The sequence below is a fragment of the Cebus imitator genome, unplaced genomic scaffold (genome assembly GCF_001604975.1).
Source record: "Cebus imitator isolate Cc_AM_T3 unplaced genomic scaffold, Cebus_imitator-1.0 Scaffold392, whole genome shotgun sequence".
NCBI lineage: Eukaryota > Metazoa > Chordata > Mammalia > Primates > Cebidae > Cebus > Cebus imitator.
This window is the reverse complement of record NW_016107707.1, coordinates 709,218-722,501: the sequence shown is the minus strand read 5'-3', so window position 1 is coordinate 722,501 and position 13,284 is coordinate 709,218. Positions and strand designations below refer to the sequence as shown.

Here is a 13,284-nt window from a genome sequence, read left to right as displayed (position 1 = left end):
CTACCCGCAACTTACGCGTCACTTCCCTTCTGGCCAAATATTCCACCCTTCTCTTGGGTCAGAATCTATTTTTTAATCTATCGATTGTCAATCTATTCAAATCAGCCATAGGAAACTAGACAGAAAGGAGGCAATGGTACAGAACTGAACAACACTATCGGACAACAGGATCCGGTCCATCCACTGACGGCAGGATACACACTCTTTTCAAGTGACGTGGAGCATTTGCCAAGGCAGACCATATCCTGGGTGGTAAATCAAACATTAACACATTTAAACACAGAATTAAACTCATATAGAGTATATTCTCTGATCATGGTAGAATCAGGCTAGAAATCCATAACATATAATAGGAAAATGTCCAAGTACTTGGAAACTAAAAACACACTTCTCTTTTTTTGTGTGTGCAGAAATGTTCACAGCAGTTTTATTCACAAAAGCCAAAATTTGGAAACAATTCCATTTCAAAACCTAAAACACAATGATTAATCTCCCTCTTTAAGAGTAAACTTTGGTAATGTTTCTCAGTTGAAAAATCATGTCCTTGTTCAGATGAAAGTTCTCTATGAGATCAAGATTTAAAAAAAAAAAAAACTTTTAACTTCAGGGGTACATGCGTAGGTTTCTTATATAAACTCACATCATGGACTTTGTTGTGCAGATCACTTCAGCGCCCAGGTAATTAGCCTAGTACTCATTAGTTATTTTTCCTGATCCTCTCCCTCCTCCCACCCTCCACCCTCAGAGAAGCCCCAGTGTCTGCTATTCCTTTACAAAACAGACTTCTAAATAATTCATGAGTTAAAGAAAAAAATCTCACCGGAAATAAAAAAAATACATTGAACTGAATTAAAATGAAAATATAACAAACCAAATTTCATGGGATGAAGTTAAAGAAGTACAGAAAGGAAAAGTTGCTTACATAAGAAAAGAATAGTCTCAAATCAAAGAATCTAAGTTCTACTTCAAAAAGAAGAAAACCAAAATAAGCCCAAAGCAAGAAAAATCAAGGAAATAAGTATAAAAGCAAAACTGATGTAATTGAGAACAAAAATAACAGAGAAAAACTGTCAAACAAAAAGTTGCTTCTTCGAAAAGGTCAATAAAACAAACCTCTAGCAAGACTGACGTAAAACGGAAGACAACACAAGTTACCGACATCAGAAACGAAACAGGGCTGTTCGGATCGGTCCTACAGACAGCAAAACAATTACGAGGGAACACCATGGACAACGCTAAACACATGAATTTGACAACTTAAAAGAAACGGACCAATTTCTTGAAAAAGCTACCACAACTTTAATATGAAAGTGATCATTTGAATAGACTTATTAGGAAAATGAAAAAACTCCCAGGAAAGAAATCTCCTGTCCCAGAGAGTATCACTAGAGAATTCTATCAAACACTTAAAGAAGACTTAACACAAACCCTGTATCATCTCTTCCAGAAAACAGAAGATGAGGGAGTGCTTCCCAACCCATTGTATAAAGCTCATATCACCCAAGATGGTGACAAAAGTAGTCCTTTAAAAATTGACATGCAGTATCCTTAACGAAATATTAGCAAATAGAATTCAGCACTATACAAAAGGAGGTTTTTAAAGGACTATTGTTAAACACCATGACTAAGTGGGATTTACTCCAGGGATGCAATACTAATTCAATATTTGAAAATCAATTAATGTAATCTACCATATTGACAGACTAAAGAAAACAATCATATGATCCTATCAACTGATGCAGTAAAAAGGAAGTATTTGGAGAAATTCAATGCCCATTCATGGTTTGTTTGTTTGTTTTTTTTTAAGTCTCATGAAGCTTTTTCTTTAATGTATCAGAAAACTAGGAATAGAGAGAACTTCCTCAACTAGATAAAGAACGTGTGCAAAATACCTCCAGCTAACATCACACTTTTTGGGGAAAGACTGAAGGCTTTGCCCCTAAGATCTGAAACGAGGCAGAGATGCCCATTCACACCACTGCTATTCTACATGGTGCTGGGAGTTCTAGCCAGCGCAACAGGCAAGAAACAGTCAACAAAAGATACGCAGACTGGACAGCAAGAATGAACGCTCTCCTTATTTGCAGATGACATGATGGTATACATAGAAAATGCCAAAGAACCTACAAAAACAAAAAACAAAAAACCCAAACTTCTATAACTAATAAGTTCGGCACATCAGATAACACATCGACATAACAAAATCAATTGTATTTATGTATTTATGTGTACTAGCAATTAACACAGGCAAAATGAAATGCAAAAATACTGTACCATTCACAATCACTCCAAAAAATAAAATACGTTGTCATAAATCTAACAAAATACATTCAGGATACGTCCTTGAAAACTAGAAACCACTGACATGAGAACATAAAGAAGATCTAAATAATGAAGAGACCTATTACAGGCATGGATTGGAAGAGGCAGCACAGTCAAGATGCCAGCTCTTTCCAGATTGATGTAGACACTTAAACTCCTACCAAATCCCAGCGGGATTTTTCTGTAGTTACAGACAAAATTATTCTAAAATGTATATAGAAAAGCAAATGAACTACAAGAAATTAAGATGAGTTAATGTTGAAAAGGAGGAATAACGAGGTTGAATTAGTTGATCCAATTTGAAGACTTATTATACAGCTACGGCAATAAAAACTGTGGGTATTGACAGAGTGACAGACACACAGACAAAACAGAGCGAAGCAGAACCAGAAATAACCCACACCAGTCAAGTCAGCTGATTTTTGACAACTTCCTAAAAGCAATTCAGTCAAGGAAGGATGGTCCGTCCAACAAACGGTGCCGGAGTAACTGGGCATCCATGGAGGGCGGGGGAAAAGAAATTAGATTTAAGCCTTACATCTTGATTTTATATAAAAATTAAAACAGATAAATTAAAATGTAAACGATGAAATTATAAAACTTTCAGAAGAACACAAAGGAGAAAATCTTCACGATCTAGGGCTTCATGAAGAATTCTTAGACAATACTCTAAAAGCATGCTCCATAAAAGAAAAATCAATAAATTGGATTTCATCAGTATTGAAAATTTTTCCTCTGTGAAAAATGCTATTGAAAAGATGAAAAGCAATCTAAGATTTGGCAGAAAGGATCATACCTAGAATACATAGAGAACGCTCAACATTCAGCAGTAAAAAAAAAATAGAAATAAGACCAAATAATCCAATTTTTAAAAGGGCAAATAACATGAAGAGACAATTCAATGGGAAAGATACACTGATGGTAAATAAATAAATAAATAAAAGAGGAGTTCAGTATCACTAAAAATTAGGGAAATGCAAATTAAGACAACAATGAGATATTAACCTATTAAATACACATCTATTAGTGCAGCTAAAATAAAAAGTAGTGAAAATACCTATTGCTGGTGAGGACACAAAGAAACGGAGTCTCTCAGATATTGCTGGTGGAAACAAAGAACAGTGTAGCCACTTTGGTTTAATGGTTCCTTAAGCAGTTAAACATACATCCATCATACAAAACCCGGCAATCACACTCCTGGGCATTTATCCCAGAAAATACAATCTTATGCCCACATAGAAACCTGTATACAAATGTGCTTAGTCATTTTATTTGCGACAGACAAAAACGTGAAACCATCAAAATGTTCCCCGATCGATGAAGGACTAAAGAAACTGTAATACATTCATACCATGAACATCTATGCAGCAGTAAGAGAACTACTGACACATCTAACAACTTGAATGAATCTCAAAATCATTTTGCTGAATAAAGACGAGCCAGTCTCAAAAGATCAATGATTCCATATATGTAACAGTCTCAAAAAAAAAAAAAAAAAAAAAAAAAAAAAAAAAAAAAAAAGAAACCACCAGAAATGAAAAACAAATTAGAGACTGACAACGGTTAGAAATCTGGGGGGAAGAAGGCAGATGTGACCGTAAAGGGACAGCAAGAGGGGACACAAGATCCACTTTGGGTTGATGAGGGCGTTCTGTGTGTTGACTGCAGGGGTCATTACGTAAGTTACATGGGATAAAATGACACACCCCTGTGCTCCTGGGAGGCACCAATGTTAATTTCCTGGTTTGGTATCACACTACAGTTACCAACTGTGTAACAAGTACAGGAGACCGTTGTGCACTATCTTTGCAATATTCTAGGCATTTACAATTACTCAAAAATAAAAATGTTAAAACATATCATTACAGCGTATTTTTCTACTGGAGTAACAAGAAACAACACTCACTTCCAATATCCGGCCTCAGCTTCTTATCATATTCTCTTAGCAACTTGTTGAGAATCAGAGTCACGTCGGTGTCTTGGGATTTTGGGGCCAAGACCCACTTTTGGTTTGATGATGAATCTTCATATTCATCCTCTTCCACCTTCCTGGACCTGCAGTGACAGCACAAAATGCGACACGTAAGTTGCAGCTACAGCTCTAGGAAGAGCCTTAAGTTGGTCCTATCCAGCTACCACGAAATGGGTGGAAAGCCTTCCGTACCCACAGCCCAACTACACAGGAAACTGCGAAAAAATTTTTAAAAAAGAAACACAAAACAGGAATAATTCCATAAGAAGAATGCTACTACTGTTAACATGGTAGACCATCCCCCATCCCAGTTAAACTGCAGACAACGTGACAGGTAAACAATATCAGAGGGCCAATAGCCCTCCTGGACGCACCCCGAGAGCCTCTGAAGCCCACGCCACATGTGGACGCACCCCGAGAGCCTCTGAAGCCCACGCCACACGTGGACGCACCCCGAGAGCCTCTGAAGCCCACGCCACACGTGGACGCACCCCGAGAGCCTCTGAAGGTCAAGGCAGAAACCTCCCAGTGGTTTTCCATATGGCGACTGTATCATGTTGCTTCTACCCCTTATCCGCAAGACCTCATTTTAGTTGAAGGTGAGATTAGCTTTTGCCAAGTGAACTCATTCAAAATAGATGAGTCTGACTCTGTGCTTGGAGGCGGGAACGGGGGTCTGGGCTCTCGGGCATTATGAGAGGGTCTGCTTTGCCGGCAGGTGGGAGGCCAGGGCAGAGATGTCCGCTGGTGGCTGGCGGGGGCCATCTGACACGCCTCGGTCAACACAAACGGATTCACCTCCTGCACGGCAGGCTAACACAGACATGAAGAGCTCAGCTTTCTAACAGGACTTCAACATTCTGGCTTCTCAGTAAATGAGTCCCAGTAGACGCCGGGCCATCTCTGAGCTTGCTTTGTGCGGGGAGGAGCTGCACAACCTCCTCTCCTGGGTGACACTCACCAACAGGAGTGCCTGAAAGGAGAGGCCGCAGGATGACCGGCTGCTTTTCCTTTGTTTTGGTTCTGCAGTTTTGGGTTTTTGAAACAATTTTGGTTTATAATTGACACACACTTGTACTCGACAAGCTGGTTTTCTCAATGAGTGAGGCCATCTCGACACCACAGTTATTTGGGCTTGGAGAGCTGTCTCTTTCTGCCTTAAAGCAGCATTTCCAGGCAGACTACCACGGACCCCAGCAAGGGAACATGTGAAGCAAACCAACCTTTTCCTTTCGAGTTTGTCAGTGTGCATGCCTTAATGACTTTTTCTTCACAGAAGAGAATAATAAAAAGAATTGAAAATGGCACGGAGGCACATTTGTCCCGACTGGAAATGAGCCCCTTTCTGTTTAGCTTCCCAGATGGGAACCAGACGCCAGTGTCACGTCCGGACACGCGCGCTCCAGGATGTAAGTTTCTTGAACTCAATTCTGAGAATTGTTTTTATTATCGATAATTAACAAGAATTAAAAGAATAAAAACTTTCACGTTCTTTCCACTTAATTTAGGTCTTCATACACATGCACATGAATACTTATGTAATATAAACACGAGTCTTTTAAACTGTGTTAACTAGCCATAACATAGACTAGAGGGCTGGCCAGAGGGTCTAAATCTGGATGGACAATAAACGGGAGATCCTGACAGTGAGTATACAGAATACCTTCCCACTTACCTTTTTCCTAGGCTGATCTTAAACTGTAATTCTATTTCTTTAGTACCTATTGGTTAGAAGGTTAAATTAAATTATCCATAGAAATGATGAATTGCTGTTGATTTTTATGCACATTGAATATTCACGATCAATAGAATTTTTAAATGTGGGACACATATTCAGTAAGGAATATGCTGCATTTCATTATTGATAAAAGTGAGCATTTACAACTCATACTACAAGATTTTAAATGTTACTCTAAAATATTTTATGTCATCCAGCCGGGCATGGTGGCTTACTCCTGTAATCCCCACGCTTTGGGAGGCTGAGGCAGGTGGATCACCTGAGGTCAGGAGTTCAAGACCAGCCTGGCCAGCATGGTGAAACCCCATCTCTACTAAAAATACAAAAAATTAGCCAGGCGTGGTGGTACCTGCCTGTAGTCCTGGCTACTTGGGGGGCTGAGGCAGAAGAACGAGGCAGGAGAACCCAGGAGGCAAAGGTTGCAGTGAGCTGAGATGGTGCCACGGCACTCCAGCCTGGGCAGCACAGTGAGACCCCATCTCCAATAATAATAATAAATTTAAAAAATAAAATATTTTATGTCATCAGGAGTATTACCAGAAATGTTAATTTATCATCCCGCAAACAGTTCTGAAAACTTAAAGAGCAGGTTGAAGCATTTAGATAGCTGGGAATCAAGCACTGCCCACGGGACGGCGCAGGGGTACCTGGGGCAATGGGGAGAAGCCAGCATCTCATCTGGGCACAATCAGGCTCTCCATGCTCAGGACAGTTGGTGACTCCGCCCCGGTGCCTTCCTCCCTCCCTCTGCTGTCTCTATCTATCTGTCCCCCCCTTTCCCTCTCCCCTCCCCTTCTCTTCCCCTCTCTCTCTGACCCCCTCAGAGCCAGGCCACAGTCTCCACGCTGTTACCGTCTACGGCCCCGATAATCACATACGTGCAAACCAAGCACAGTCATCAGCTTTTCAGCGTTCTCTATATACACAGCCTTTGTTTTGTAAAATTACTTCCAGCTACTTCAAAAACAGGTATTCTAATAAGCCTAATTCTCCCTCTAGTGGTGATGAGAGCGTTTTTCTGAAATTGCAAGAGCTTCCTTCTTAAAGGCCGGGACAGGTGGCAGCGAAGTCGACCAAGAAAAAGAAAGCAGGCGCGTTCTCTCCCACCCCTTCGGGAGGCATATCAGGACCGCAGCTGTGTGGCCTGGCTGGGCGGGCAGTGGGCGAGTGAGGCCGAGATGCTCTGGGTCCCTGGGCTGTGAGCGCCCTTCTCCCTCAAATCCTGAAAATGAAGCAGAACCCTCACAGTGCTAGTGCATACCTCCAGGCCCAGGGGAAAATTCCTGCTTTGACGAAAACGAACTCTCATCTCAGGGGACCCATTAGAATGTGGGTAATATAGAGATATTCTCTTTTCCCTGAATTCTAAGTGAGTTACATGTAATTTCTATGAGCACTGTGACTTGCATTGTCGGACCCTAAACACCATTACTGCAATTAGCTTTCTCTTAAAAATAAATCAGAGATATATTGTCATTGTCAAACAGCAACTCAACCCTCAGATGTTATTTTCATGTCTTACACCTTCACTGAAAGCAGAGGACAGAGAAAAAGTCTGCAGTATTTTTAAACATTAAAAGGAGTTCCTAAACCTCAGAAATCAGTTAAGGCATCCCCACCTCTGTGGAGCTCCTGAACCATCACCACAAAGCACAGCCGCCAGACCTTATCCAAGAACTTCCACAGCGGGAAGGCCCTCAGGCTGCAAATGAGAATCTCTCTGAATTCGTAACAGTTTTGAAAGATGACACTGGACATCAGATTATTTCACGTCTGTAAAACCCATTGAAAGTACAAAGACACTCTCAAAGAAGAGGCATACAGAAATAAAGTTAGAATAAAATTTGGATTTTTTAAACTGATATGCAAGCCCTATTATGAAACCAGGGAACCAACCCAAATAGAGAACATATGAAAATCATTATGTCTGTCTTAGCAGAATGGAAAGATGAAGAATCCCAAGAGATTTTGTGTATATTTGGGAATGTCCAGAAACCAGACTGTTTCAAGGCAGAGGCTAAGGTATCTTTCTACTAAGCACATGCAGCAGTGAGGACAGTAGGCAGGGTTTCTTCTAGAATGTTAAGATTTCAGAGATCTGAACAGCTGATTACCTAACCCTGAACAGCTGGTCACTCGTTTGAGTTGGTGGCAACAGAAAGGTGGCAGAGACGTGACTGCCGGCCTCAGCGTTACGCCCAGTGCTGTCTGCCTCCCTCTCCACCTCTAAACAGAGATACAATCAGGAAGAAGCAACCTCAGAAAGCATATTTCCATTTTTTCACCAGCTGTCTCCTGACACAGAAAGAAACTTCAGCTGAAAGGCCCAAGGAGTGCTCTGCCTCGTTGAAAGAGTTGCCTGTGAGTCACAGGTTGGCTTCCACATTCAACTCGGCAAAGAGGAGAGTGGAAAGGGGAGGGTCTGGGCTTCCCTCCTCAGGGTAAGCACCTCTGCCCAGCTCAGGAGTGAGAACTGGGGGTCCCCTCGTGTTTGGTAGGACTTATTCATGTGTCTTCCTAGCCCCTTGGTAGTTCATAAATATGAATGGAAAGGCAAGGCGTCCTGGCATTGCCTCCTGATGGTGGCCAGGCTGTGCCCGCAAGGATGCCCTCTGTTTCTCCAGCTCCCAGACCCAGGAAACAGAGAAGCGTCAAAACAAGAGGGTTTGGGCTATACAGGCACGCTGAGCTTCTTAGGGTGGGGAAAGAAGGAGGGGCCACACACTGGTCCGATTTTCAAATCACAGAGCAGTCTGCAAGCTCTAGCCAGAGATCTCGTCAGAGAGAACGAAAGAAACTAAACCCAGAACCTCCAGCTGTGTTGACAGCAACAGGGGTTAACCCTTCGGGACCCACTGTCCTCCTATCCTCATGCGCCCTCCTCATCTCTTCGGAGTGATTCTAAGCTCCCATTAGCCGGCTGGTGTTCTGGGAGGAAGGCTGAGGAATTTATGAGGAGATAATTTCTCACATTACCAGGCAGAAGCCTGATTATCCATCTCAACATGCGTGCTTTATGGGGGTGGCAGTGCGTGTGTCCCCGTGTGTGAAAGTGGCTCATCTGGAAGGTGTGTGTTTGCAGGACCCGGGAGGAGAGTCCTCTCAGACAAGCAGGGCCTTCTGCCGCCCACCTGGTCCCAATCCCCGCACCTGCCTCCAATTCACTAGCTCTTTCCCACCTGGTCTAAACTGGGCAGCTAGGAACCACGGGTCCCGGGTCCTTGGAAATTTCAGAGTGATGGAAATGACGGAATGTCAGCCAAAGTGTGTGTGTGTGTGTGTGTGTGTGTGTCCCCGTGAAACAACCGCGGCGGGAAGGAGGGGTAGGTAAGGAGCCAGAAATGGCCCCTGCCCGCTGATCCTGGTGTTTAAAACCATTAGATCCTAAAAGCGTCAGGAGACAGCCCATCCGAGCCCCCACACTCCGGCTGCAGAGGAGAACGCAGACGGCCGTGTCCGGGGAGCCCGGACAGGTGAGGCGCGGGCCGACCTCCCTTCCCCTCCCGGCCCCGACGGGGCGCGCCCCCCACCCCTGCCCGGCTCGGGGCCTCCGGGGATGCGGCCCCCGCGCCGCTCACTTACCGCGCGTGCGAGCCCGAGAGCAGGCAGAGGAGCAGCAGCAGCCTCGGGGCCATGGTGCGCCGGAGCTCGGGGCGCGGTTCCTCCCGCGCCGACCCGGTCCCCGCCGGCCCCTTCCCCCGCCTGCGAGGCGGCTGCCGGGCGCGGCGGGCGGGACAGGCTCTACTCCGGCGCTGGCCGCGCCCCCGGGACGCACCCGGGACGCACCCGGGACGCCGGACACCGCGGCGCGCCTCCCTCCTCCGCCCGCGCGCTGGCGCCGGTGCGCGCAGCCGGGTAGCTGGAGCGCGGGGCGCGGGGACCCCCTGGCGCGGCTGCCGGGGCCGGGGCTGCGCGCGCGGGGCCGTGTCCGCGCTGGGAGGCGGGGGCAGCCGGCGGCCGTCCTCTGGCAGCGCCTCCGAGGCGGTCCCCGCGGGGAGGAGTTTCCCCAATTACACGCCCGAGATCGCGCAGGGCGAGGAAGGCGCGGTTTGAATGGACTCGGAGTTTGAGGCCGGGAAGGGGGCGGAGCTCCGAGGGGGAGGGGAGCCTGGGATCGAGGGTCTCCGGGGCCGCCCCCTGAGAGCGGGCCGCGGTCCGCCTCCTCCGGCCGTTTCCACCCCGCGCAGGTGCCTCCCGCGCCCCTGAGCTCCGCAGGCCGCCCTTCCAGCGCGCTCCTACTGCCGGGTCGGCTGAACTCCTAGGCACTGGGGTTCTGTGCTTGGAAAGGTGGTTTTCGGGGGGAATATTTGGGAAAAAACACCCCAGATTTACGCCTTTCTTACGGAAAAGAGAGAGTAACACATACCAATAAACAGTAGAGGTGGAAAGGAACGGTGGGGTAGGAGCCTGAAGACCCTGAGGCAAGAAGCCAGAGATGTTCCGTTTGCGGGAAGCAGGAGGTGCGCTTCATTCCCTGTGTTTTCCTGTTCCAAAGACCGAAAATGGCATTTACGCCTTCGTTTGTCATAATCATTCAGAAAGTCGGTCTTGCACCATGTCAGTATTGCAATCTCAACAGCGTAGTGAATCCACTGGGAATTTTACATTTCGATCACCCCCAAAACGTTCTTAGAAAATATTTTATATTTATAACTGCTCTCCATAGAATTATGTAAGGGTGATAACTGTTTCTTTAATATTTTCAGATAGCTTTGATTTGCCAGGCACAGTGGCCCACGCCGGTAACTCCAGCACTTTGAAAGGCCGAGGCAGGCAGATCACTTGAGCCCAGGAGTTTGAGACCAGCCTGGGCAATGTGCAAAATACCTGTCTCTACAAAAAAATACAAAACAATTAGCTGGGCATGGTGGCATGGGCTTGTATTCCTCTGGTGTGCTCCTCCTTTTTTCTGGATAGGCATGAAGAGGAATAGAGTGCAGTTGTTGATGACAATATTGTTTTTTAACAGTGGAGCTGTCACCTCCCTGGCATTGCCCACTTCCTGTCTCTGTGTGGTGCTGAACTCGCCCGGCTCCCCGCTTTCCAGGACTCTTTCTGGCATGCTCATCCTCCTCTGCCCAGCACGTCTCTCTTACTTAGGTGCGCATGCCGCACTAAGGTCCCCTCTTTCATGAAGACTCTGACACTCCTGAATTCTTCCACCTCCAACACCTTTACCACTTCTTTACACTTCAGGGGAATATGAGCCTTTGTCATACTCTGCCCTAATCTCTAATTTTCTGTAACAAAATCTGAGCACTTAGAATGAGAACACTCGGACACAGGGAGAGGAAAATCATACACTGGGGCCTTGGGGTTGGGGGGCTAGGGGAGGAACAGCAGGGGGTGGGGGAATTGGGGAGGGATAGCATTAGGAGAAATACCTAATGTAGATGACGGGGCGATGGATGCAGCAAACCACCATGGCACGTGTATACCTATGTAACAAACCTGCATGTTCTGCACATGTACCCCAGAACTTAAAGTATAATAAATAAATATCAATTAGATGATTTATTGTTCCTTCATTGCTTATAGAAATATGTCATCTCCATATATTTCTATAAGCAATGAAGGAACAATACTTCTATTCTGTTTGAGCTCTAAGCTCCACAAAGAGTGAGTTGAGTCTGGCTGTTGCCTAGGCTGGAGTGCAGTGGTGTCATCTCGGCTCACTGCAACCTCCGCCTACTGGGTTCAAGTGATTCTCCTGCCTCAGCCTCTGCGTAGCTGGAATTACAGGCGTGCACCACCACGCCTCACTAATTTTTGAATTTTCAGTAGAGATGGGGTTTCACCATGTTGGCCAGGCTGGTCTGGAACTCCTGACCTCAAGTGATCCTCCCGCCTTAGCCTCCCAAAATGCTGAGATTACAAGCATGGGCCACCATGCCCAAATGTGCTGCAAGAAAGCTGCAGATACAAACAATCCTTCTGTGCCTCCCTTCTTAACACAGTAATAGGAACATAAGTAAAAATAACCATCAGACATTGATAATATAAGAGGGGCCAGGGCCAAGAAGAAGGCTTTACACTGATCGACTCATTTTAACTCTCACAACACTTTTTCCATTTTGCATATAGAAAAAAAAGCACAGAGAAGTTAAGTCACTTCCCCCAAGATCACACAGCTAGTAGGCTGAGGACAGGGGTTAAAGGCCAGGCAGTTGACTCCAATGTTCCAGTGATAATCAGTATGCCGTCTGCCTGAGTAGGAGCTCAGCAGACATTTGCTGTTTGGCTATTTGGGGAACGTTTTGTACGCCTTACCATATTATTTATTTTTTGAGCATGAGTAAAAATACAAGTTGTTTGTAATAGAAGTAGACTGTTACTTGAGTGATTTTGCAAAATATCAGTAAACAAGAACTGTCCAGGACGTCTTTGTTGCTGTTTTTCTACAATTCAATCAGTGAACAACAACAAAAAAAATGCAATACTGTTTGTACATCCTGTGCTCTTTATTCTTCTCCTTTCTTGCGTATTTCAATGTGCTATTATCATGAATAAATGAGACATGATGCCCTCTGCCCTTTGGAATAGTTTGCTTCATTTATTAGACTGAGTAGGTCAGCTTGATAGATCTGAACATTTTTCCTTGGAAAGTCCTTCCCCCTCTTTCTGGAACGAGATTTTTTTTTTTTTTTTTTTTCATAACGGAGTCCCTCTGTCGCCAGGCTGGAGCGCAGTGGCGCCATCTCGGCTCACTGCGACCTCCGCGTCCCGGGTTCAAGCAATTCTTCTGCCTCAGGCTCCCGAGTAGCTGGGACTACAGGCGTGAGCCACCGCGCCGCGCCGAGATTTTGTTTTTAAAATGCAAATGCGCTGGGAGGTTGGGGGAAATCAAAGCAGGCTTTCTGGGCGTTAAGTGTGAAAGCAAAATGCAAGGTGCAGAGTCTTCAGAGACGCCCCGGGCTTTGCTCCCTGCCCCGCGGACCCGCCAGGGGCTGTGCGGAGCATGCGCAGTGCGCGCCTGTCCGTCCGCAGCCGAGAGGGGCGCGCAGGAAGAGAGGGGAAACGGAGTCAGTGTAGGGAGCGCCGCCGCAAGGCTGGCTCTCGGTCCTAAGAGGGCAGGGCATGGATCGCTGCCCAAAGCCAGGCGCACGCGGCGGCGATGGCTGAACAGCTCCAGCCGGGCGCGCGGTGTGCTTCGGGCTCGGCGCCGGGTCCTCGGGTTCTCGGGTCCTCGGGTCCTCTCGGGTCCTCGGGTCCTCTCGGGTCCTCTCGGGTCCTCGGGTCCTCTCGGGTCCTC

The 13,284-nt window shown here is 46.1% G+C and overlaps 1 protein-coding gene across 2 annotated transcripts in view; it reads right to left on the bottom strand.

Annotated features, from left to right (window-relative positions):
* GABRG3 (gamma-aminobutyric acid type A receptor subunit gamma3) overlaps positions 1 to 9,882 on the bottom strand; it is a 488,421-nt gene extending 478,539 nt beyond the window's left edge. For both annotated transcript variants that reach the window (XM_017508498.2, XM_017508499.2), the window contains exons 1-2: positions 9,615 to 9,882; positions 4,229 to 4,377 (exon numbers count right to left, since the gene is read on the bottom strand). In XM_017508498.2, coding sequence (XP_017363987.1) covers positions 4,229 to 4,377; positions 9,615 to 9,667 — 202 coding nt within the window. In that variant the 5' untranslated portion in view covers positions 9,668 to 9,882. The remainder of the gene's footprint in view (positions 1 to 4,228; positions 4,378 to 9,614) is intronic.
* Positions 9,883 to 13,284: the final 3,402 nt, after the last annotated feature.